A 25,350-nucleotide genomic window follows, 5' to 3' on the forward strand; every position below is an offset into this window, starting at 1 on the left:
ATCAAGATTGACATCATCGGGTTCACTGAAATTGACTATTTTAGTTTTTTTTTTCAGTGACGACTTTGTCAATCTGATGGTTGACCAGACAAACCTGTACGCCCAACAGTACATCACCATAAACCCGGGCTCATTTTTAGCTAGGCCCAATGACTGGTTCCCAGTCGATGCAGTCGAAATGAGGACCTTATGGGGCCTCGTGCTGCATATGGGTCTAGTTAAAAAACCAAAAGGTCAGGCAGTACTGGAGTGGGGACATCCTCTACCAGACCCCACTCTACAGTATGGCCATGGCACATCCCCAAGGCCTTTCGGAAATGTTTGCATTATGCTGATAATGCGACATGTCCCCCCGAACTGATCCAGCGTATGACCGTCTGTATAAAATCAGGCCGGTCATCAATAACTTCAGGGCCAAATTTTGGGAGGCCAATGTCCCTGGGTGGGAGGTCGCTATTGATGAGTCTCTCATCAGCTTTAACCTGTTCAGGATGCAGGGCATATGAATACGCCCTGCATCCCGAGTCCTTAAGGACGTAGGGCGTATGGATATGCCCATGGGAATTCCGGTCCCCGCCGCTAGCCGGTTGGGGACCGGACCGGGATGCTTGCTGAAATCATTCAGCAGGCATCCCGGCACATCGCACAGTGGGTTGCCATGGAAACCCCCCGCTCTGCCCACCCCTGGATGTCAGGCAGAACAGGGGAGAAGATGGCATCCGGTACCTGGAAAGAAAATGCTGTGGGACCGTCGATCATCGGAGACATCAGCAGAGATCAGTGGCGCAGGTAGGGAGGTGATGGTGGGGGGGAAAAGAAAGGTGGCCAAAGGCTGTCTGGGCACGCTGGGAGTTGTAGTTTTGCAACATCTGGAGGGTCACAGTTTGGAGACCACTATTACAGTGGTGCCCAAACAGTAGCCCTCCAGATGTTGCCAAACTACAACTCTCAGCATGCCTAGACTACCCAGGCATGCTGGGAGTTGTAGTTCTGTAACATCTGTCCCTTTAGATTTTGCAATTTCCATGAAAATTTTGAAAATTGCTGCTATACTTTGAAGCCCTCTAATTTTTTCAAAAAGTGAAAATATGTCCATTTTATGATGCCAACATAAAGTAGACATATTGTATTTGTGAATCAATATAACATTTTGTTGGAATATCCATTTCCCTTATAAGCAGAGAGCTTCAAAGTTAGAAAAATGCTAAATTTTCTTGAAATTTGGGGATTTTTCACCAAGAAAGGATGCAAATAACGAAAAAAATTTACCACCAAAATAAAGTAGAATATGTTATGAAAAAACAATCTCAGAATCAGAATAATCGGTAAAAGTGTTTTAGAGATATTAATGCTTAAAGTGACAGTGGTCAGAATTGCAAAAAAGGGCTGCGTCCTTTAGGTGAAAATGAGCTGCGTCCCTAAGGGGTTAAGAGGAGACTCAGCTTCCGGAAATACATCCCAATATTTGCGAGAGTACCTCCGGGTACACTTGCAAGTTTATGGTGTATGAGGGACGAGATTCCCGTTTTGAACCCCCAGAATGTCCCCCCACTCTGGGTGTTAGAGGGAAAATAGTTTGGGGCCTTTTGCACCCATTGCTGGATAAAGGTTACCATCTTTGCGTGGATAACTTTTATACTAGTATTCCTCTCTTCACATCCCTCGCCACCAAATCCACGGTCGCTTGTGGGACAGTCCGGAAGAATCAAAGAGGCCTTCCGCCCCATCCCCTACATGCTCCTATCCCCCGGGGTGAGTCCCGTGCCTTTTCCCATGAGAACCTGTTGTTGGTCCGGTATAAGGACAAGAGGGATGTCCTTATGCTCACCACAATTCATGGGAACGGCAGCACCCCTGTCCCTGTGCGAGGTATTCTGGACTACAATCGGTATATGGGGGGGGGGGGAGTTGATCTCTCTGATCAAGTCCTCAAGCCATATAATGCCATGTGGAAAACACAGGTATGGTACAAAACAGTTGCGGTCTACATGGTACAGGTTGCCATGTACAACTCTTTTGTACTGTCCCAGTACGCTGGCAACACAGGGACATACCTGGAGTTCCAAGAGGAAGTTCTAAAGGCCCTGATCTTTGGTAACTGCCAAGAAGCATGTCAGAGCTCGTCCCCGGCCAACACTTTCCAGGTGAGGTCCCACACACTGGAAAGAAGGGACGATCCCAGAAAAAAAGCAGAGTGTGTAACAAGAGGAGGATTCGGAAGGACACCACCACTTAGTGCCACACTTGCACCGATCATCCGGCCCCTGCATGAAGGATTGCTTCAGGGAGGATCACACTTCCATGGAGGACTAATCCTTTTAATCCTTTTTCCTAATTTTAAATCCCCAGAATTCAATTCCAATGTACCAGTCCAGAGTCCATTGCCTTCCAATTATTTTTTTTTAACTGTAAATTTTTATTAAAGTTTTCAAAAGTTAACAATACAAAAACAGAATCACTCCATGAAAAACAGTGAGATACAAGAGGACCTTAATAGATCAAACATATGGGTATCGTTAAACAAAACATTGCTTAGGCAATCAGAGGAGCCCAGAATAAAGCCGAGGAGGCAACTAGCAGTATCTTGTCAGAGGAACTCTCCAATAGAAATTTAAAGGTAAAGCAGGGAAGGGAATCCCAACAGGACAAAACAGACAAAGACAGGGACTCCACAACACACAAAAGACAAAGAGACCAAGAGGGGGAGAAAACAAGGGGGGGGGGGAAGGGAGTGGTGGGAGAGAGTTAAGTCCCCCAACACAAGGAAGGGGGAAGCTAAGGGGGTTGCCTGTCTACAAAGCTATCCCAAGGTTCCCACACAGACAGAGACAAAGGTAGGGTATTATTAACGGAGGCTGTAAGGGATTCAAGGGACCGAATCTCCATAAGCCTTGCCAACAGATCCATCTCCGAGGGAGGCAGAGTGCACTTCCAACATTTTGCAATGAGAGTCTTCGCCGCCAAGACAATGTACATAAACAACTTAAAGGGACGTTTGGCGAGCAACCTACAGGGGAGAAACAGTAAATATATGAGGGGGTCTAAGGGAACCCGAGTCCCCAGCACATCCTCCACCAGTTTCCCAACCACTTCCCAGTAAGGAACTATCAGAGGACAAGACCAGAATATGTGGAAGACCATACCCAACCCCACCCCAAAACGCCAACACTGAGGCGGGATAGTAGGGTTCAATCTATTTAGCAAAGCAGGAGTATGGTACCAACCCATTAACATCTTAAACTGTGTTTCCTTATAAGCTGTGCAAATGGAGGCCTTAGAGGCCCGTTCCCAGATAATCCTCCACTGAGGCATGGTAATAGTGGTGTTCAAGACCTCCTCCCACCGACTCATATAACGGTGCGACAGGGCATCCCCGACCAAGGGAGCATTTAGAAGAGAGTAGATGTCTGATAGGAGACCCTTTGTCTGTGGCCCTGAACGGCACACCCGCCGTAGGCACAGAAACCACATGAGTGCCCAGGGTTGACTGCATGAAATGCCGGAGTTGGAGATAATGGAGTCGCTCGGAGGAGGGAAGACCATGCCGGGAAGCAAGGTTCTAAAAGGATAGGAGGGTACGAGAGAGAGGGTTGACCAGGTCTGCCCAGCAAAAGAGACCCCTACCCCTCCATTCCCTAACCATAGGGGTCAGGAGTCAGGCCCGGGGGGAAAGCAGGGTGGTAAAGAAATGACTGGAGGGGAGATCCAGGGGAGAAAATCAGTGGGCCCGATGGATCCGCTGAAGGAGGAGCACTCCAGAGAAACGTATTAGGATGGAAGGGGGCTAACCTCAGCTTCTCCAGCTCCATCCAGCGTCTGTAGGCACGATAGGTAGCGCAAGCAGCTAAATGGCGCAAATGAGCAGCCCAATAGTATTTAGTAACATCTGGGACCGATAAACCCCCCATATTATGGCTTGCTAGCATAACGACATCGGATGGCGATGCCTCTTACCGTCCCAAATGAAACAAAAAATTGCGGATTGAAACGCACGCAGGACAGCAAACGACACCAAATAGGCAACGTTTCAAAAAAAATTAAGTAACTTGGGAAGTATAGTCATCTTAACTGCTGCAATTCGACCGAAAAAGGAAATATATTGGGAATGCCACTTATCTATAAGCGACCGCAGGTGTCGGAAAAGGGGGCAATAATTAGCGGAGTAGATAGAGGAGTAGCTAGGAGTAAGATGAACACCAAGATAAGTAATGGCAGAAGGAGACCAGCGAAAAGAATAAGAAGCACGCAGCTGGGCAGCGAGAGGAGGGGGGAGGTTTAAGGACAGAACCTCCATTTTAGAAAGATTAATCTTATAGCCAGAGACAGTGCCGTAATTGTGAAGGACTTTATAGAGGTTTGGAAGAGAGGTCACAGGTCTAGTGAGAGTAAGAAGAACATCGTCAGCAAAGAGGCAGATTTTAAACTCCCTGTCATGGAGAGCAATGCCAGAAATGTCCACGTTCCCCCGAATCAAGGCAAAAGCAAAAATCAGGGTAGACAATGGACATCTCCGCCTAGTCCCATTAAACAGGGGGAAAGAAGAAGAGGAGGCATGAGGAAGTTTAAGAGAGGCAGTAGGGGAAGAATAGAGACCCCGCAGTGCAGTGAGAAAGGAACCCTTAATCCCAAATTTCTAGAGAGTAGCAAACAGAAAAGGCCAGCCTAACCTATCAAAGGCCTTTTCAGCATCCAGACTAAGGACAACAGCCTGCTCACACCGGCGGTTGACTAAATCAATCAAGCTAACAACCCGCCTCGTGTTGTCACCCCCTCTGTCGGCAGGGAATAAAAGCCACTTGATCCTTTTGAATGAGCGAGGGGAGGAGACAACCAAGACGGGCCGCCAGAATTTTCGAGAACAGCTTCAGATCGGTGTTAAGCAGGGCTATGGGCGTATAACTGGAGCAGTCATGCGGGTCCTTGCCCGGCTTAGGAATAAGGGTAAGCAGGGAGTGTAGAAAGGACTGCGGGACCCCCTCCCCCCCATGAAAAAGTTAAAGAGGGGGACAAGATGAGGAAGAAGGAGAGGAGCGAAAGTCTTATAGTACAAATAGGTGAGGAGGGACTTCAAAACCTCTGTGACCTCCTCAAGTGTGATCGGAGCGTTCAATGTAGCCCGGTCAGTCGTTGAGAGAGACGGCAAATGGCACTCCGACAGAAAGGAGTCCAGTGGAGCATCACGCTGGGAAGGAAGAGAGTAAAGCTGGGAAGGAAGAGAGTAAAGCTTAGAATAATTGTCCCGAAAGAGGCGGGAAATAGCTTCAGGGTGATAGTGAAGAGTACCAGAAGGGTCCCTCAGGGCCGAGAGCGCCCAGGCCGCAGCACGATCTCTGAAACGTCTAGCTAGCATGGAGTGGGCCTTATTACCATTCTCATTGAATCTTTGGCATAGAGGAGCTGTCTTTCCACCTTGCGTAGCACAATCTCACCCAGCTGGGCACGTGTCGTGACCAGACGCCTCAGTACCCGGACGGGTCTACGAGCAAGCTAGCTACCAAGTCACGAATTTGCGCTTGCAATTCCCGGGTTCGAGCCAGGGCATCACGCTTCAAGCGAGAGCCCAGGGCTATACTATGTCCTCTAATTACTGATTTGTGCACCTCCCAGAGGACCGCCTGAGAGGAGACAGAACCCTGGTTTAGGGCGAAATACTAGAACCATAGAAGCCTGGATCGACTCTCGGGATGGCAAAGACTTAAGCAGAGAGTCGTTGAGCCTCTAATGACATTGACGAGTAAAGGAAGAAAAGGGAGAGAAAGAAAGTATCACAAGGCTATGATGAGACCAAGAAATAGGATCAAGAGAAGCAGAGGAGAGAATGCAGACCATTGGGAAGATTACCGAAAAAGTAATCTATACGAGTATGTAGTTTATGCGGGTGTGAGTAAAACGAGAAAGATTTATCGGTAGGGTGATTAATCCTCCACAGATCGTATAAGGAGGACAAGCGAATCAACCGCCGAAACAGGGAAGCGAGGCACAATTGAGTAGGGGGCGGAGGAGAGCCTGAAACAGAAAAGAGATCCATGGAGGGGGAAAAAATAAGGTCAAAATCACCACCAACAAGCCAAGCCGACAGGGGATATTTATTCAACCTGGCCAAGACCTGATGCAAAAAGGGTATCTGGGATGAGTTAGGGGCATACACATTACAGAGGAGAAGGGGCCTACCCCCTAGGGAGCCCTCCACCACTACACATCGGCCAGGGGGGTCTGAGTAGGAGGAAGAGACTTGGACAGGGCATTTCCTGGAGATTAAGATTGCCACCCCGGCCGTCTTCCTGTCCGAAGAGGCCGAAAAGGCAAGGGAGTAAAGACGGTGTAGGAATTGGAAAGAGCCAGAGCGGTCAAAGTGTATCTCCTGAAGGAAAACTATATCGGCCCTCTGCGAGATCAACTCCTGTTGCAAGAGACGCCTCTTAGGGGGGGGGGAGTTGAGGCCCTTTACATTCAGAGAGACACACCTAACCATAGTCAAGGCAAGAAAAGAAAGAAAACGCTAAAAGGGAGAATGCACTCACCCAGGGAAGAAAAGGGAATTCCCACAGCCAAGAGCACCAACTAGGTCGGCAAGTGTCGGGAGGAGACAAGGCCCCTATCAGCAAACTGAAATAGAAAAAGGAGGCAGGGAGGGCAGGACATGAAAGGGAGATGGAGGACAAGATATACCGCACCAGACAAAACAAAATCCACACGGAAAGACAAACAGACACAGGAAGACAACAACCAATCAAGGAGGTAACCCATGACCACAAGGCCAAGTAGGAGGCACAAATGAAGAACATGAGTGAAGTGCAATAACCCCACCGGAGGGGGATAGCATTTGAGAAGGCCTCAGGGGAGGAGACAAGAGACCATCACCAGAGTAAGACAAACTAGCTCGGAAGGATCCACCCCATGAGGCCATACCAAAGACTGCAAGAAAAAAGTGACCACCCAAAATTATACAGTACAATGTAAGAGAAACCATAATAGTGCAAGAAACTAAACACAATAAAAATAAGGAAGGCAACTCGTGGTCAAACAGGAGAGTAGGACAGAGTCCGCCAATAGCAGGGGAACCTCAGCAATCCCCTCGCCCCCATGTCACGGGGGTGCAGGAGGGAAGGGGGGCCTGCCAGAAGGGGACGCCCTCTTATGCCCCCCAGACCGCCGAATGCAGACTGGCTGCCACACAGGAGGGAGAGGAGGGGGAGGGGGGGAGAGACCCCAATCCATCACTGGAGGGGCAGGGATATCAAGAGAGGAGCAAAAGGATGGGATGTCAGAGTAGGCTCTCAACATAGCAGAGCGTCCATCTTTGCGGGCTTGCAGAGCGAAGGGAATGTTCCAGTTGTAGGGGATGTGGTGCTGCCTGAGAACAGCCAGGAGAGGTTGAAGCAAACATCTCATCCATAAGGTAATCCAAGAGAGATCCTGGTACAGCTGAATGGGGGCTCCATCAAAATCAAAGTCCTGCTGGGAACGAGCCTTAGCCATGATAGCTTCCTTGAGCTGGTAGTCAGTAACACAGCAGATGACATCCCTGGGGGGACCATTGGAAGGCTTGGGGCGGAGGGCCCGGTGAGCTCTGTCCAGTTGAATCCGGACAGGGGGAGATTTGCCAAGAAGCAAATTAAAGATGGCCTCCAGGGTCACCGGAAGGTCTTCGTCTCGGGTAGCTTCAGGGAGACCCCGCTCTCGGATATTGTTCCGGTGCCCCCTATTATCGAGGTCCTCCAGGTGGTTATGCATATCACTGAGGAAGTCCGATTGGGAGGCAACAGTGGACTGAAGCTGTGCAATATACATCCTGGTAGAATCATGGGCCTCTTCCAAATTCTCAACACGGTCAGAGACATGTTGCAAATCCTGACAGATGGAAGCAATTTCAGATCTGCAAGCTTCCTTGACCTCAGAAATTAATGAGCGAAAGTCCTCTTTGAAAGGGAAGTGCGACAGAAGTTGAGAGGTCAAATGGAGTCGGTGTAGGGCCAGGAGCACCCAAACCCTCCAGCTCCATGTCAGGAGGGCCATTCCTGGATAACAGACCCTACATCCAGAGGTGGGAGGGGTGCCAGCAACAGACCACACCTCTTTAAGGGTCTTCAGGGGAGAGGAGGTGGAGGTTCCCGCAGGTTGAGGGACCAAGGCCATAGTCCTGGGGGGGGGGGGGGGGGGGGGGGAGCAAGGGCAGCTGGAACAGCAGGAGCACAGGGAGGTGGAGAGTCCAAGGTGCCTCCTGGGGTCAGGGGTGGGGACAGGGGGGAGGTGAGGCCCAGTCCAATGCAGCAGGAAGGTGTTCCAGGGGGGTTAAGCAGGGGGTCCTAGATAGCAGCTGTCAGGTAGACCCAGGGTGGGGAGGGAGGAGGTAGGAGACCTCCTCACAACAGCAGCCCAGGGAGTCCAAAGGGCAGGTGAAAGGCCCTTATATGGAGGGCCCTGCCGAGTAGGAGGCAAGTGAGGGGGGGTTAGGAATCCCCGGTAACGCTGGAGATGTTCCAGGGGTGGAGGGCGGCACAGTGTGGGAGATGCCGTCTCTTACCTGAGGCCACAGGGTCGGCCGTGCAGACTGCAGGTGCAGCTCCCGCTCCTCCAGATTAGCGGGCTGCTCCAGCAAGGCACGCTCTGGCTCGCCAGTGACACCTGAGGCCGCCAGGACAGCAGAGAGGCAGCAAGGAGGGTGCATGGAGGTGAGCGCCGGGTCTGCGGACTGCGGCCGGATAGCTCTCTGGCGGCGCTGCAGCTCTGGAGAGGGAGCACAGCCCGGACAGAGGCCCGACAGCAGGACATAGGTGAGCAGGCCCGGAAGCCGGGATCGAGCGTAGGAAGTGCTGGATGCCTCGTGGGGCCGGGGACTGGTGTCGGGCAGCGGAGGTTCTCTTCAAAGGTTTCCCCATGTAGCTGAGGGTGGTCAGGGTGGTTTTCAAGTGGCTATGGTCCTCGTGGTGCCGGAGCTCTAACAACGAGTAGCCATCTTCCAAGGCGCTTCGCCACACCCCCTGCCTTCCAAATTTAAAAACAAACCCCCACCCCCCTGAAAAGAGAAAAAAAAACTATTTCCCAATACCCCTAATAATATCTTTTTTTTCCCCAAAAAAATGGGTCATGGGATACAGCGTCAACAGCATTGGGGGTTTGCAGTAGCTTCAAATGCGCAGCGCTCTCTCCCCACCTGAGCATGGTGCGCATTTGAGGTAACAGGTTAGGGACGGCCACACACATCACATTCCCAGAATGATGATTCAGAGCACAGGGTTTGGGGCGGGCATCATTTTTACTTTCGGCTAAACCCTGGGTAATCATTCTGGGAATTGGCATATCAGTAATAAAATTGCAATTTTTAGAGTGCCAACGCTACGAGAAGACAGAAGGGACGAAGAGGGGCAGAGGTGAGTGACGGGCTGGGATTCGTATACGGGCGCGTCCCGTGATGCAATCTCAGCACTGACGGCAGGTGCGGGAAGGGAGCGCTCACGGCCAGGGTGTCTGGCCGGAGCGCAGACCATGACAGTACCCCTCCTTTGGTCTCCCCCTCTTTTTTACGGTTCAAAAAGTTCCTGAGAAGGCCATGAGAGGGAGACAATTCTTCCTGGTTCACTGGGAGGGTTATGGTCCAGAAGAAAGATCTTGGGAGCCGGAGGAGAATATTCTGGACCATAACCCTCCCAGTCAACCAGGAAGAATTGTCTCCCTCTCATGGTCTTAGTGACTAAAATCTCCTTGACTTCGAAGACATCTGTAGAACCAGAGACAGGCGTGGGAACAAGATTTTTTTGTGAAAACCGGTTGATGATAAGAGGCTTGAGGAGGGATACATGGAAAGAATTGGGAATACGAAGAGAAGGCAAACAGGGTTTATAAGAGACCGGATACATTTTTTTGCTAGACACAGGCCCAGGAAACAAGGACCCAACTTATAACTAGGAATCTTGAAACAAATGAATTTGGAGGATAACCACACTTTATCACCAGGTGGCGCTCCAACTGTTCTGAGACCTGTAGTGCGCCAGCAGAGCACTTAACGTCCACATATGGGGGGTTTTCTTAATCAGGAGAAATTGGGCTTCAAATTTTGGGGTCCATTTTCTCCTATTACACCATGTGAAAATGAAAAATTTTGAGTAACACCATAAATTTAGTGTTAAAAATCACATTTTTCATTTTCTTGTCCAAGTTCAACGCTTACCCATTAAACACCTTTGGGGTGTAAAGGCTCACTATACCCCTAGTTACGTTCCTCCAGGGGTGTAGTTTTCCATATAGTGTGCCATGTGTAGATTTTTTTGCTGTTCTGGCACCATGGGGGCTTCCTAAATGCAACATGGCCCCCAAAAACTATGACAGCAAAAATCCCACAGTTTTTCTTTCCCTCTTGAGCCATGTTGTGAGCCCGCAGAGCACTTTATGTCAACATATCAGGTATTTCCATACTCGACAGAAATTGGGCTACAAATTTTGGGGGGCTTTTTCTCCTTATACCACTTTTAAAAATGCAAAAATTGGGGCTTCAAGAACATGTTAGTGTAAAAAATGCTATTCCTGTGAAACACCTAAAGGGTTAACAAACTTTCTGAATGTCATTTTGAATACTTTTAGGGGTGCAGTTTCTATAATGGGGTCATTTATGGGGCATTTCTCACAGAAAGGCCCCTCAAATCCACTTCAAACTAAAATGGCTCCTGAAAAATTCAGATTTTGAAATTTTCGTGAAAATTTTGAAAATTGCTTCTGAACTTTGAAGCCTCTGATGTCTTCAAAAAGTAAAAACATCTCAACTTCCTGATGCCAACATAAAGTAGACATATTGTATTTGTGAATCAACATATCATTTATGTTTTTCCTTACAAGCAGTTTCAAAGTTAGAAAAATGCTAAATTTTCAAAATTTTCATGAAATTTGGGGATTTTTCACCAAGAAAGGATGCAAGTAACGACAAAAATGTTCCACTATGTTAAAGGGGAACTCCAGTGGAAACAAGTAGAAAACAAATGTTTTCAAATCAACTGGTGTCTGAAAATTAAATTACTTGTATAAAAAAATCTTAATTCTTCTAGTACTTATTAACTGATGTATAAAACTGAGAAATTTGTGAATTTCTTTTCTGTCAGACAACTGTGCTCTCTGCGGACACCCCTGTCCGTGTCAGGAACTGTCCAGATTACAATCATATCCCCCTAGAAAACCTCTTCTGCTCTGGACAGTTCTGGACATGGACAGAGGTGTCAGCAGAGAGCACTGTGGTCAGACAGAAATGTCTCTGTAGTATACAGCTGCTGATAAGTCCTAGAAGGGTTAAGATTTTTTAATGGAAGTAATTTACAAATCTGTTTAACTTTCTTGCACCAGTTGATTTGAAAACATTTTTCTTCCACCGGAGTTCCTCTTTAAAGTAGAATATGTCATGAAAAAACCATTTCGGAATCAGAATAAAAGGAAAAAGCATCAGAGTTATTAATGCTTAAAGTGACAGTCGTCAGATGTGCAAAAAAGGGCTGAGTCCTTAAAGGGGTACTCCCCTGGAAAAAAAAATTTAAATTACCTGGTTTTAGAAAGTTAAAGGAGTAGTCCAGTGGTGAACCCAGTGGTGAACACCTTATCCCCTATCCTAAGGATAGGGGATAAGTTTGAGATTGCGGGGGGTCCGACCGCTGGGGCCCCCTGCGATCTCCTGTACGGAGCCCCGACAGCCCGCGGGAAGGGGGCGTGTCGACCTCCGCACAAAGCGGCGGCCGACACGCCCCCTCAATACAACTCTATGGCAGAGCCAAAGCGCTGCCTTCGGCAATCTCCGGCTCTGCCATAGAGATATATTAAGGGGGCGTGTCGGCCGCCGCTTTGTGCGGAAGTCGACACCCGCTATCTGGCCGGAGAGCCTGGCCCCCGTACAGAGAGATCGCAGGGGGCCCCAGCGGTCGGACCCTCCGCAATCTCAAACTTATCCCCTATCCTTAGGATAGGGGATAAGTTTTTCACCACTGGACTATCCCTTTAAACAGATTTATAAATTACTTTTATTTTAAAATCTTAATCCTTCCAGTACTTATCAGCCGCTGTTTACTACAGAGGAAGTTCTTTTATTTTTAAATTTCCTTTCTCTCTGACCACAGTGCTCTCTGCTGACATCTCTGTCCATTTTAGGAACTGTCCGGAGCAGGATAGGTTTGCTATGGGGATTTGCTCCTACTCTGAACAGTTCCTAAAATGGACACAGGTGTCAGCAGAGAGCACTGTGGTCAGACAAAAGGAAATTCAAAGAACTTCCTCTGTAGTATACAGCAGCTGATAAGTACTGGAAGGGTTAAGATTTTGCTAAACCGCACGGTCGATGGCGTACACGTAAAAAAAATACCAAAGTCCAAAATTGTGCATTTTTGGTCACATCATATACCTTAAAAAAAAATGAATAAAAAGTGATAAAAAAAAAGTCCATTCAAAACAATAATGGAACCGATAAAAACTAAAAACCGCGGCGCAAAAAATGACCCTCATACATCCCCGTATACGGACAAATAAAAAAGTCATAGGGATCAGAAGATGACAATTTTAAACATACTAATGTTGGTGCATGTAGTTATAATTTTTTTTAAGTAGTAAAATGAAATAAAACCTATATAAATTGGGTATCCTTGTAACCGTATGGACCTACAGAATAAAGAGAAGGTGTTATTTTTACCGAAAAAGTGCACTGCGTAGAAACGGAGGCCCCCAAAAGTTACAAAACGGCAGTTTTTTTTTTTTATTTCACCCCACAAATAAGTATTTTTTTTGTTTTGCCGCAGATTGTTATAAAATAAGTGATGTCATTACAAAGTACAATTAGTGACGCAAAACACAAGACCTTATATGGGTCTGTAGGTGCAAAATTGAAAGCGTTATGATTATTAGAAGGGGAGGAGGAGAAAATGAAAGTGCAAAAATGAAAATTGGCCAAGTCCTAGGCCTAAGGGTTAAAAAAGAAAAAAGTTTAACAAAATAATAATGGAAAACCTAAAATAAAAAAATTTATAAAAAAAAATTAAATAAAAAAAAATACAGTGTGGCAAAAAAAGTATTTAGTCAGCCACCAATTGTGTACGTTCTCCCCCTTATAAAGATGAGGCTGTAATTTCCATCATAGGTTATAACCTCAACTATGAGAGAAAAAATCCATAAAATCACATTGTCTGATTTTTTTTATAATTTATTTTCAAACTATGGTGGAAAATAAGTATTTGGTCAAAAGTTCATCTTAATACTTTGTTATATCCTCTTTGTTGGTAATAACAGAGGTCAAACGTTTTCTGTAAGTCTTCACAAGGTTCTCACACACTGTTGCTGGTATTTTGGCACATTCCTCCATGCAGATCTCCTCTAGAGCAGTGATGTTTTGGGGCTGTTGCTGGGCAACACGGACTTGCAACTCCCTCCAAAGGTTTTCTATGGGGTGGAGATCTGGAGACTGGCTAGGTCACTCCAGGACCTCGAAATGCTTCTTACGAAGCCACTATTTCGTTGCCCGGGCTGTGTGTTTGGGATCATTGTCATGCTGAAAGACCCAGACACATTTCATCTTCAATGCCCTTGCTGATGAAAGGAGATTTTCACTCAAAATCTCAGGATAAATGGCCCCATTCATTCTTTCCTTTACATGGATCAGTCGTCCTGGTCTCTTAGCAAGATGTTTTCACCCCCATGCTTCACAGTAGGTATGGTGTTCTTTGGATGCCACTCAGCATTTCTTTCAAGTTGTTTTTACCAAAAAGTTCTACTTTGGTTTCATCTGACCATATGATATTCTCCCAATACTCTTCTGGATCATCCAAATGCTCTCTAGCAAACTTCAGACGGGCCCAGACATGTACTGGCTTAAGCAGCGGGACACATCTGGCACTGCAGGATTTGAGTCCCTGGTGGCGTAGTGTGTTACTGATGGTAGCCTTTGTTACTTTGGTCCCAGCTCTCTGCAGGTCATTCACTAGGTCCCTCCATGGTTCATTTTATAATAATTGCTCCCACAGTTGATTTCTTCACACCAGCTGCGGATTCAGTCTTCTCAGCCTGGTGCAGGTCTACAATTTTGTTTCTGGTGTCCTGCTACAGCTCTTTGGTCTTTGCCATAGTGGAGTTTGGAGTGTGACTGTTTGAGGTTGTGGACAGGTGTCTATTATACTGATAACAAGTTCAAACAGGAGCCATTAATACAGGTAAGGAGTGGAGGACAGAGGAGACTCTTAAAGAAGAAGTTACAGGTCTGTGAGAGCCAGAAATCTTGCATGTTTGTAGGTGACCAAATACTTATTTTCTACCATAATCTGCATATAAATTCTTTAAAAATCAGACAATGTGATTTTATGGATTTTTTTTCACGTTCTGTCTCTCATAGATGAGGTTATAGTTTATGATGAAAATTACAGACCTCTCAGCTTTTTAAGTGGGAGAACTTGCACAATTGGTGGATGACTAAATACTTTTTTGCCCCAATGTATATATTTAAAGAAAAACTGTCACCAAGTTCACCAACACTAAACCTGGGGACAGTTTTCCTTTAATACTGGTGTAATCATAGCGACCTAGACAATAAAATGATAATGGTATTTTCACAGCATGAATGGTGTCAAATAAAACACACACAAAAAATTTGGTTTGGACAATAAGGCCCCCTAATGGCTTGGTAACTAAGGGGTTAATTGGTCACTAAGGGGGTAATATTGTTTGTACAAACATTTCCTTCTCAGCAGTTTTAAAGGGAATGTCACATATACGGACACTTGTGTTGTTGAACAACAGTGATATCACCATCAAAGAGAACCATTACCTGTTCCCACCAGCCAGGAGCCAGATATCTCCAGCCCGAGAGACGAAAATCTAGATATCTACCAGGGTATTGGGAAGGCCCATGGAGTCCATAAGGTCTACACACTGGTGGCTTCATGAGGTCTACACTCTGGTTGTTCCATAAGGTCTACACGCTGGTGGCTCCATAAGGTCTAAACACTGGTGGCTCCATAGGGTCTATGCCTTGGTGGCTCCACAAGGTCTATACACTGGTGGCTCCATTAGGTCTACACACTGGTGGCTCCATAAGGTCTATGCATTGGTCGTTCCATAAGGTCTACACACTGGTGGCTCCAAAGGGTCTATGCATTGGTGGCTCCATAAGGTCTACACACTGGTGGCTCCATAAGGTCTACGCATTAGTCGCTCCATAAGGTCTACACACTGGTGGCTCCATAGGGTCTATGCATTCGTGGCTCCATAAGGTCTACGCATTAGTCGCTCCATAAGGTCTACACACTGGTGGATCCATAGGGTCTACGCATTCGTGGCTCCATAAGGTCTAAACACTGGTGGCTCCATAAGTTCTACGCATTGGTGGCTCCATAAGGTCTACGCATTGGTGGCTCCATAAGGTCTACACGCCGGTGGCTCCATAAGGTATACACAATGGTGGCTCCATAAATTAGAGGAAAATGGTGGTGGGATGAGGGATGAGACTATAACCTGAAGAGCAGTGAGGCCCAAGTCCTGGACCTGGAAACCCTTAGAGGGATCACTGATGAGAAGAGAGAAACATACAAAGGCAAGACAGATGTTATGATGCAGCCAATGGCTGTGTGTTGTTCCCTGGGCATCATAACTGCCCCTAATACGTCCAGCATGGTCCGAGGACTGGCCACCCCACATCCCGGTCATTGACTAAGACTGTGAGTAAACTTGTACTGTGATTGAGGGAGCTGGGGATGTCTCTGTAGGTGGTCACACCACTGGGATCAGAACCAGAACCTGCAGTTACCCTACAAGAGGAGAAGAGGAGGCACCATCCCAGATAACACCAAGGTGGGCATGCTATTGTGGCGGGGGTCTCCATCAGACCTGCAGTACCACAGACGGTTCAGGCACAGAGCTATCAGCCATCTTGGGTACAACATTCCCCCTGGAGGTTTTGTGAAATGGTTCACCAGAGTATTTGTCCATTAAATATGACAGCAAACCCCAAGTCTCGTGTACCTCCTCAAGTGACTGTAACCAATACTTCACTTTTATCAATATAAAATTCAAGCAAAAAGGTTTATTCTCCTAATTGGTTTATGCTCACTGTTGGATTACTCTGATGATAGTATTTAGGTGGGTGAAACACGTTGAGACCCACTAACCCCTGATTACGGGCTGGAGAGACTTGGTTATGTTGGAGAATCGGCTTCTCATCCATTTGGGACATACATTGGTCTTAAGACCAGCAGTTGTAGGACAGTGGTCTCCAAACTGCGGACCTCCAACTGTTGTAGCAAAGCTACAACTCCCAGCCAATGGCTGTCCGGGCATGCTGGGAGTTGTAGCTTCACAACAGTTTGAGGTCCACAGTTTGGAGATCACCGTCTATAGCGTTCTCTGGTGCCAGGATGAATCGGAAATATCTGTTTCTTTGAGCATTAAGATCCTGTCTCTATAATGTCGCCCCCGGTGGTGAGTATGGGCCTTACATACACATAGATCCTGGTATCTTAGTGGATTAAGATCCTGTCTCTTTAATGTCGCCCCCCGGTGGTGAGTATGGGCCTTACATACACATAGATCCTGGTTTCTTAGTGGATTAATATCCTGTCTCTATAATGTCACCCCCCCCCCCGGTGGTGAGTATGGGCCTTACATACACATAGATCCTGGTATCTTAGTGGATTAAGATCCTGTCTCTATAATGTCGCCCCCGGTGGTGAGTATGGGCCTTACATACACATAGATCCTGGTATCTTAGTGGATTAAGATCCTGTCTCTTTAATGTCGCCCCCCGGTGGTGAGTATGGGCCTTACATACACATAGATCCTGGTTTCTTAGTGGATTAAGATCCTGTCTCTATAATGTCGCCCCCCGGTGGTGAGTATGGGCCTTACATACACATAGATCCTGGTATCTTAGTGGATTAAGATCCTGTCTCTATAATATCGCCCCCCCGGTGGTGAGTATGGGCCTTACATACACATAGATCCTGGTATCTTAGTTGATTAAGATCCTGTCTCTTTAATGTCGCCCCCCGGTGATGAGCATGCGCTTTGCACACACATAGATCCTGGTTTCTTAGTGGATTAAGATCCTGTCTCTATAATGTCGCCCCCCGGTGGTGAGTATGCGCTTTGCACACACATAGATCCTGGTATTTTAGTGGATTAAGATATCCAATAGAAAGGGGATAAGATGTCTGACCAAGGGGGTCCCGCCGCTGGGGACCCCCACAATCTTGCATTCAGCACCCACATCTTTGAGCTTCATGCCGCGCTGCCAGCTCACAAACTGCCGGGTGCTGACCACGGGGCCGGAGTAGCGTGATGTCATGACTCCGCCCCGTGTGACATTACGCCCCGCCCCCGCTATGCAAATCTATGGGAGGGGGAGGGTGCTCCATGTTGGGAGTAGTAGTACCTGCAGTTAAGGAAAGATCACAGTGGATGTCACTTCTGACACCCGCTATGATCCTCCTGTATATATACAGTGATCCCTCAAGTTACAATATTAATCGGTTCCAGGACGACTATTGTATGTTTAGACCATATCTCTATGGAAACCTGATAATTGGTTCTGAAGCCCCCAAAATGTCATCCAAAAATAGGAAAAAGTGAGGATTAAAGAAAAATAGGTAGATAACTAATATAGATAAAGCAAATCCTTATATATAATGTAATAAAGATCTGCTGGAGCTGTAATCACTGTCTATGTAGAGGACAGGAGCTTCTTCAGGGTTCTGTACAGTACACAGTGTCCTAAAAAGTAACATGGAGCCGCCCTCACCTGGTGTCCAAAGGAGCAGCTAACCCTGGTACAGGTAAAGAGTACAGAACATGTAATACCTTCCTGTACTGTAGGGGGCGCTACCAGACACCAGTCAGTGCATACACTTCAGTAATACAGGTAAAGAGTACAGAGCATATAATTTCTCCCTGTACTGTAGGGGGCGCTATCAGACACCAGTCAGTGCATACACTTCAGTAATACAGGTAAAGAGTACAGAACATGTAATACCTCCCTGTACTGTAGGCGGCGCTACCAGACACCAGTCAGTGCATACACTTCAGTAATACAGGTAAAGAGTACAGAACATGTAATGCCTCCCTGTACTGTAGGGGGCGCTACCAAACACGAGTCAGTGCATACACTTCAGTAATATAGGTAAAGAGTACAGAACATGTAATACCTCCCTGTACTGTAGGAGGTGCTACCAGACACCAATCACTGCATACACTTCAGTAATATAGGTAAAGAGTCCCTGTACTGTAGGGGGTGCTACCAGACACCAGTCAGTGCAAACACTTCAGTAATACAGGTAAAGAGTACAGAACATGTAATACCTCCCTGTACTGTAGGGGGCTCTACCAGACACCAGTCACTGCATACATTTCAGTAATACAGGTAAAGAGTACAGAACATGTAATACTTCCCTGTACTGTAGGGGGCGCTACCAGACACCAGTCAGTACATACACTTCAGTAATACAGGTAAAGAGTAGTAGAGAACATGTAATACATCCCAGAACTGTAGGGGGCGCTACCAGTCACCAGTCAGTGCATACACTTCAGTAATACAGGTAAAGAGTACAGAACATGTAATACCTCCCTGTACTGTAGGGGGCGCTACCAGACACTAGTCAGTGCATACACTTCAGTAATACAGGTAAAGAGTACAGAACATGTAATACCTCCCTGTACTGTAGGGGGCGCTACAGACACCAGTCAGTGCATACACTTCAGTAATACAGGTAAAGAGTACAGAACATGTAATACCTCACTGTACTGTAGGGGGCGCTACCAGACACCAGTCAGTGCATACACTTCAGTAATACAGGTAAAGAGTACAGAACATGTAATACCTCCCTGTACTTTAGAGGTCGCTACCAGACACCAGTCTGTGCATACACCTCAGTAATACAGGTAAAGAGTACAGAACATATAATACCTCCCTGTACTGTAGATGGCGCTACCAGACACCAGTCACTACATACACTTAAGTAATACAGGTAAAGAGTACAGAACAAGCAATACCTCCCTTTCCTGTAGGGGGCGCTACCAGACACCAGTCAGTGCATACACTTCAGTAATACAGGTAAAGAGTACAGAACATGTAATACCTCCCTGTACTGTAGGGGGCGCTACCAGACATCCAGTTAGTGCATGTACTTCAGTAATACAGGTAAAGAGTACAGAACATGTAATACCTCCCTGTACTGTAGAGGGCGCTACCAGACACCAGTCAGTGCATACACTTCAGTAATACAGGTAAAGAGTAGTACAGAACATGTAATACCTCCCTGTACTGTAGGGGGCGCTACCAGACACCAGTCAGTGCATACACTTCAGTAATACAGGTAAAGAGTACAGAACATGTAATACCTCCCTGTACTGTAGGGGGCACTACCAGACACCAGTCACTGCAGACACTTCAGTAATACAGGTAAAGAGTACAGAACATGTAATACCTCCCTGTACTGTAGGGGAGCTACAGACACCAGTCAGTGCATACACTTCAGTAATACAGGTAAAGAGTACAGAACATGTAATACCTCACTGTACTGTAGGGGGCGCTACCAGACACCAGTCAGTGCATACACTTCAGTAATACAGGTAAAGAGTACAGAACATGTAATACCTCCCTGTACTGTAGGGGGCGCTACAGACACCAGTCAGTGCATACACTTCAGTAATACAGGTAAAGAGTACAGAACATGTAATACCTCACTGTACTGTAGGGGGCGCTACCAGACACCAGTCAGTGCATACACTTCAGTAATACATGTAAAGAGTACAGAACATGTAATTCCTCCCTGTACTGTAGGGGGCACTACCAGACACCAGTCAGTAATACACTTCAGTAATACAGGTAAAGACTACAGAATATGTAATACCTCCCTGTACTTTAGAGGTCGCTACCAGACACCAGTCTGTGCATACACTTCAGTAATACAGGTAAAGAGTACAGAACATGTAATACCTCCCTGTACTGTAGATGGCGCTACCAGACACCAGTCACTACATACACTTAAGTAATACAGGTAAAGAGTACAGAACAAGTAATACCTCCCTTTCCTGTAGGGGGCGCTACCAGACACCAGTCAGTGCATACACTTCAGTAATACAGGTAAAGAGTACAGAACATGTAATACCTCCCTGTACTGTAGGGGGCGCTACCAGACAGCCAGTTAGTGCATGCACTTCAGTAATACAGGTAAAGAGTACAGAACATGTAATACCTCCCTATACTGTAGGGGGGCGCTACCAGACACCAGTCAGTACATACACTTCAGTAATACAGGTAAAGAGTACAGAACATGTAATACCTCCCTGTACTGTAGGGAGCGCTACCAGACACCAGTCAGTACATACACTTCAGTAATACAGGTAAAGAATACAGAACATGTAATACCTCCCTGTACTGTAGGGGGTGCTACCAGACACCAGTCAGTACATACACTTCAGTAATACAGGTAAAGAGTATTAGAGAACATGTAATACCTCCCTGTACTGTAGGGGGCGCTACCAGATATCCAGTTAGTGCATGTACTTCAGTAATACAGGTAAAGAGTACAGAACATGTAATACCTCCCTGTACTGTAGAGGGCGCTACCAGACACCAGCCAGTGCATACACTTCAGTAATACAGGTAAAGAGTAGTACAGAACATGTAATACCTCCCTGTACTATAGGGGGCGCTACCAGACGCCAGTCAGTGCATACACTTCAGTAATACAGGTAAAGAGTACAGAACATGTAATACCTCCCTGTACTGTAGGGGGCACTACCAGACACCAGTCACTGCAGACACTTCAGTAATACAGGTAAAGAGTACAGAACATGTAATACCTCCCTGTACTGTAGGGGCGCTACAGACACCAGTCAGTGCATACACTTCAGTAATACAGGTAAAGAGTACAGAACATGTAATACCTCACTGTACTGTAGGGGGCGCTACCAGACACCAGTCAGTGCATACACTTCAGTAATACAGGTAAAGAGTACAGAACATGTAATACCTCCCTGTACTGTAGGGGGCGCTACAGACACCAGTCAGTGCATACACTTCAGTAATACAGGTAAAGAGTACAGAACATGTAATACCTCACTGTACTGTAGGGGGCGTTACCAGACACCAGTCAGTGCATACACTTCAGTAATACATGTAAAGAGTACAGAACATGTAATTCCTCCCTGTACTGTAGGGGGCACTACCAGACACCAGTCAGTAATACACTTCAGTAATACAGGTAAAGACTACAGAACATGTAATACCTCCCTGTACTTTAGAGGTCGCTACCAGACACCAGTCTGTGCATACACTTCAGTAATACAGGTAAAGAGAACAGAACATGTAATACCTCCCTGTACTGTAGATGGCGCTACCAGACACCAGTCACTACATACACTTAAGTAATACAGGTAAAGAGTACAGAACAAGTAATACCTCCCTTTCCTGTAGGGGGCGCTACCAGACACCAGTCAGTGCATACACTTCAGTAATACATGTAAAGAGTACAGAACATGTAATTCCTCCCTGTACTGTAGGGGGCACTACCAGACACCAGTCAGTAATACACTTCAGTAATACAGGTAAAGACTACAGAACATGTAATACCTCCCTGTACTTTAGAGGTCGCTACCAGACACCAGTCTGTGCATACACTTCAGTAATACAGGTAAAGAGTACAGAACATGTAATACCTCCCTGTACTGTAGATGGCGCTACCAGACACCAGTCACTACATACACTTAAGTAATACAGGTAAAGAGTACAGAACAAGTAATACCTCCCTTTCCTGTAGGGGGCGCTACCAGACACCAGTCAGTGCATACACTTCAGTAATACAGGTAAAGAGTACAGAACATGTAATACCTCCCTGTACTGTAGGGGGCGCTACCAGACAGCCAGTTAGTGCATGCACTTCAGTAATACAGGTAAAGAGTACAGAACATGTAATACCTCCCTGTACTGTAGGGGGGCGCTACCAGACACCAGTCAGTACATACACTTCAGTAATACAGGTAAAGAGTACAGAACATGTAATACCTCCCTGTACTGTAGGGAGCGCTACCAGACACCAGTCAGTACATACACTTCAGTAATACAGGTAAAGAGTATTAGAGAACATGTAATACATCCCAGTACTGTGGGGGCGCTACCAGACACCAGTCAGTGCATACACTTCAGTAATACAGGTAAAGAGTACAGAACATGTAATACCTCCCTGTACTTTAGAGGTCGCTACCAGACACCAGTCTGTGCATACACTTCAGTAATACAGGTAAAGAGTACAGAACATGTAATACCTCCCTGTACTGTAGGTGGCGCTACCAGACACCAGTCACTACATACACTTAAGTAATACAGTTAAAGAGTACATAACAAGTAATACCTCCCTTTCCTGTAGGGGGCGCTACCAGACACCAGTCAGTACATACACTTCAGTAATACAGGTAAAGAGTACAGAACATGCAATGCATCCCTGTATTGTAGGGGGGCGCTACCAGACACCAGTCAGTACATACACTTTAGTAATACAGGTAAAGAGTACAGAACATGTAATACCTCCCTGTACTGTAGGGGGCGCTACCAGACACCAGTCAGTGCATACACTTCAGTAATACAGGTAAAGAGTACAGAACATGTAATACCTCCCTGTACTGTAGGGGGCGCTACCAGACACCAGTCAGTGCATACACTTCAGCAATACAGGTAAAGAGTACAGAACATGTAATACCTCCCTATACTGTAGGGGGCGATACCAGACACCAGTCAGTGCATGCACTTCAGTAATACAGGTAAAGAGTACAGAACATGTAATACCTCCCTGTACTGTAGGGGGCGCTACCAGACACCAGTCAGTGCATACACTTCAGTAATACAGGTAAAGAGTACAGAACATGTAATACCTTCCTGTACTGTAGGGGGTGCTACCAGACACCAGTCAGTGCATACACTTCAGTAATACAGGTAAAGAGTACAGAACATGTAATACCTCCCTGTACTGTAGGGGGCGCTACCAGACACCAGTCAGTGCATACACTTCAGTAATACAGGTAAAGAGTACAGAACATGTAATGCCGCCGCATCTATACATTATACAGAAGGATCGCAATGGGCGATTTGTCAATTAATACAGGTACTACTACTCCCATCATGAAACAGTGTGTTCCATGCTGGGAGTAGTAGTACTACCTAATGTGGTGACCACGGGGTGTTGCAGTGTAGGTAGCGGGATCTGATGGAATTAACCCCGGGGGGCAAGATGTTGTTAACCCCTAGTGTTCGTGACACCAGGGTGTGGTTGTTTTGGTAGAGGGCACCGCCGACAACCAGCCCAACCAGGCCACTGTGCTTACTAGTATTACTTTAGCTGGGTAGTGGTCACTTGACATAGTGAATATACAATGCATTAAACACCATATAACCTAGGGGTAACCCTGCAGGAGAGCCCTGTGGACCTTAGGGACTCTTCCTGATGGGACTTAAGGACTGTACAGAACTATATACTGTACCAAGACACCACACACACATTTTTCGTGCCCTGCCCACCCACAGAAATTCATCCCTGTTTAAAAACTTATCAAAATTTTGTTATAAAAAAGATTCCGTATTTTTCGCCCTATAGGACGCACCGGCATATAAGACGCACCCAATTTATAGGTGCAAAATCTAAAAAAATAAAGATTCTGAACCCAACAGTGGTCTTCAACCTGCGGACCTCCAGATGTTGCAAAACTACAACTCCCAGCATGCCCGGACAGCCAACGGCTGTCCGGGCATGCTGGGAGTTGTAGTTTTGCAACATCTGGAGGTCCGCAGGTTGAAGACCACTGGTATAGGAGGTAATACTCACCTGTCCCCGCCGCTCCGGACCCGTCACCGCTGCCCTGGATGTCGCCCTCCATCGCTGTCGTCGCGTCCCCATGGTGTCCCCGACGCTCCGGACGTCTTCTTCCCCGGGATCCACGCTCTCTGTCACCGTCATCACGTCGCCGTCATCACGCTGCTACGCACGCCGCTCCTATTGGATGACGGCGTGCGCGTGCGTGATGACGTCGAAGGAGAGCGCAGGGGATCCCGGCACGGAAAAGACACCGAGGAGGCAGGTAAGGTCCCTCCCGGTGTCCTGTAAGCTGTTCGGGACGCCGCGGTGAAACAGTCCCGAACAGCCCGACTGAGCAGCCGGCTTAGTGTTATTTTTAGCTTTGATCGCTGCGTCTGAAGGGTTAATACAGGGCATCACCGCGATCGGTGATGTCCTGTATTAGCGGCGGGTCCCGGCCATTGATGGCCGCAGGTATTCGCCGTATAAGACGCACCAACTTTTCCCCCCCAGGTTTGGGGAAGAAAAAGTGCGTCTTATACGGCGAAAAATACGGTAAATTTCGTTAAATACAATTTTTTCATCACTACTGTATCTTTTTTATTATTATTTTTTTAATGGTACCGTACGAAATTTTATTAGAAAAAGGTATCTCCATCACTTTTTGGGATCAGTAAAGTCCGAAAGAGAATAAAAACTGCCTGAAATAATACCAAAGGAGAAGTAATTTTTTTTGGACCTGGTCGGGGGGGGGGGTCTAGATTTGCGGGGTTTTTTGCACCATCTGCTGAAAAATTTGCGGAAAAATTAAAAACACGCAGATAATAAATTTGTGACCACTGCATCCGTCACTTTAAAAAAATAGTCTAGCAAGACCAAAAGGTCAAAATGACGGATTTTTGAATTTGTAAAAAAAAAAAACGCAAGGAAAAGCCTGCAATTTGCGCAAAAATAAACTAAATTTGCAAATGTAGACCAAAAAGAAGAATAGAAGACAATGATAAAGAACCCCCCATAGATCCCGGTATCTATGTCACCCCCTGGTGGTGATCACATGTCTTGCACACACATAGATCTCGGTATCTCAGGATAGGACAGGATATGTACACAGGACTGATTTGCCATTAGGCACACAGGGGCCTGTCCCTAGGCGGCAGTATTGAGGAGGCAGCACTGTAGATAATTCCTCATGGTGTCTCTGCGGCCACCATTGGTTTGTGATTGTGGTGTTGCCCCATTGTGTTTATGGTTGGTGAGATCAATGGGGGATGCGATCAGTTGGGGATTAGATCAGTGGGATCGCCCGGGGCCCCAGGAGCTGGTAATACAACCCGGTATGTACACACTGCGCTGTTTACTGAACACACTCACTATCATGACTGCTTTGTGTGTAAACATGGAAACCTTTCAATCTGTCAGGGGAATGTGTTAATCACAGCATCGTGTCAACTCCTCCATGTAAGCCACCTCAGCTCGCTCGCACGACACCATCATGTGACTACCCAGTATGGATAACCCATTCATCACCATGACAAACTCAACTCCGTATATAGGGAATGAGCAG

General features: G+C 46.7%; 1 protein-coding gene across 1 annotated transcript in view; it reads left to right on the forward strand.

The window, feature by feature from the left end:
* Positions 1–709: 709 nt before the first annotated feature.
* The window catches only part of LOC130340393 (insulin receptor substrate 1-like), a 106,250-nt gene continuing 81,609 nt past the window's right edge, over positions 710–25,350 (forward strand). Inside the window, exon 1 of the mRNA XM_056554181.1 lies at positions 710–789. Within this exon, the coding sequence (XP_056410156.1) occupies positions 738–789 (52 nt within the window). The 5' untranslated portion in view covers positions 710–737. The remainder of the gene's footprint in view (positions 790–25,350) is intronic.

Source organism: Hyla sarda, unplaced genomic scaffold, assembly GCF_029499605.1.
Source record: "Hyla sarda isolate aHylSar1 unplaced genomic scaffold, aHylSar1.hap1 scaffold_59, whole genome shotgun sequence".
NCBI classification, from domain to species: domain Eukaryota; kingdom Metazoa; phylum Chordata; class Amphibia; order Anura; family Hylidae; genus Hyla; species Hyla sarda.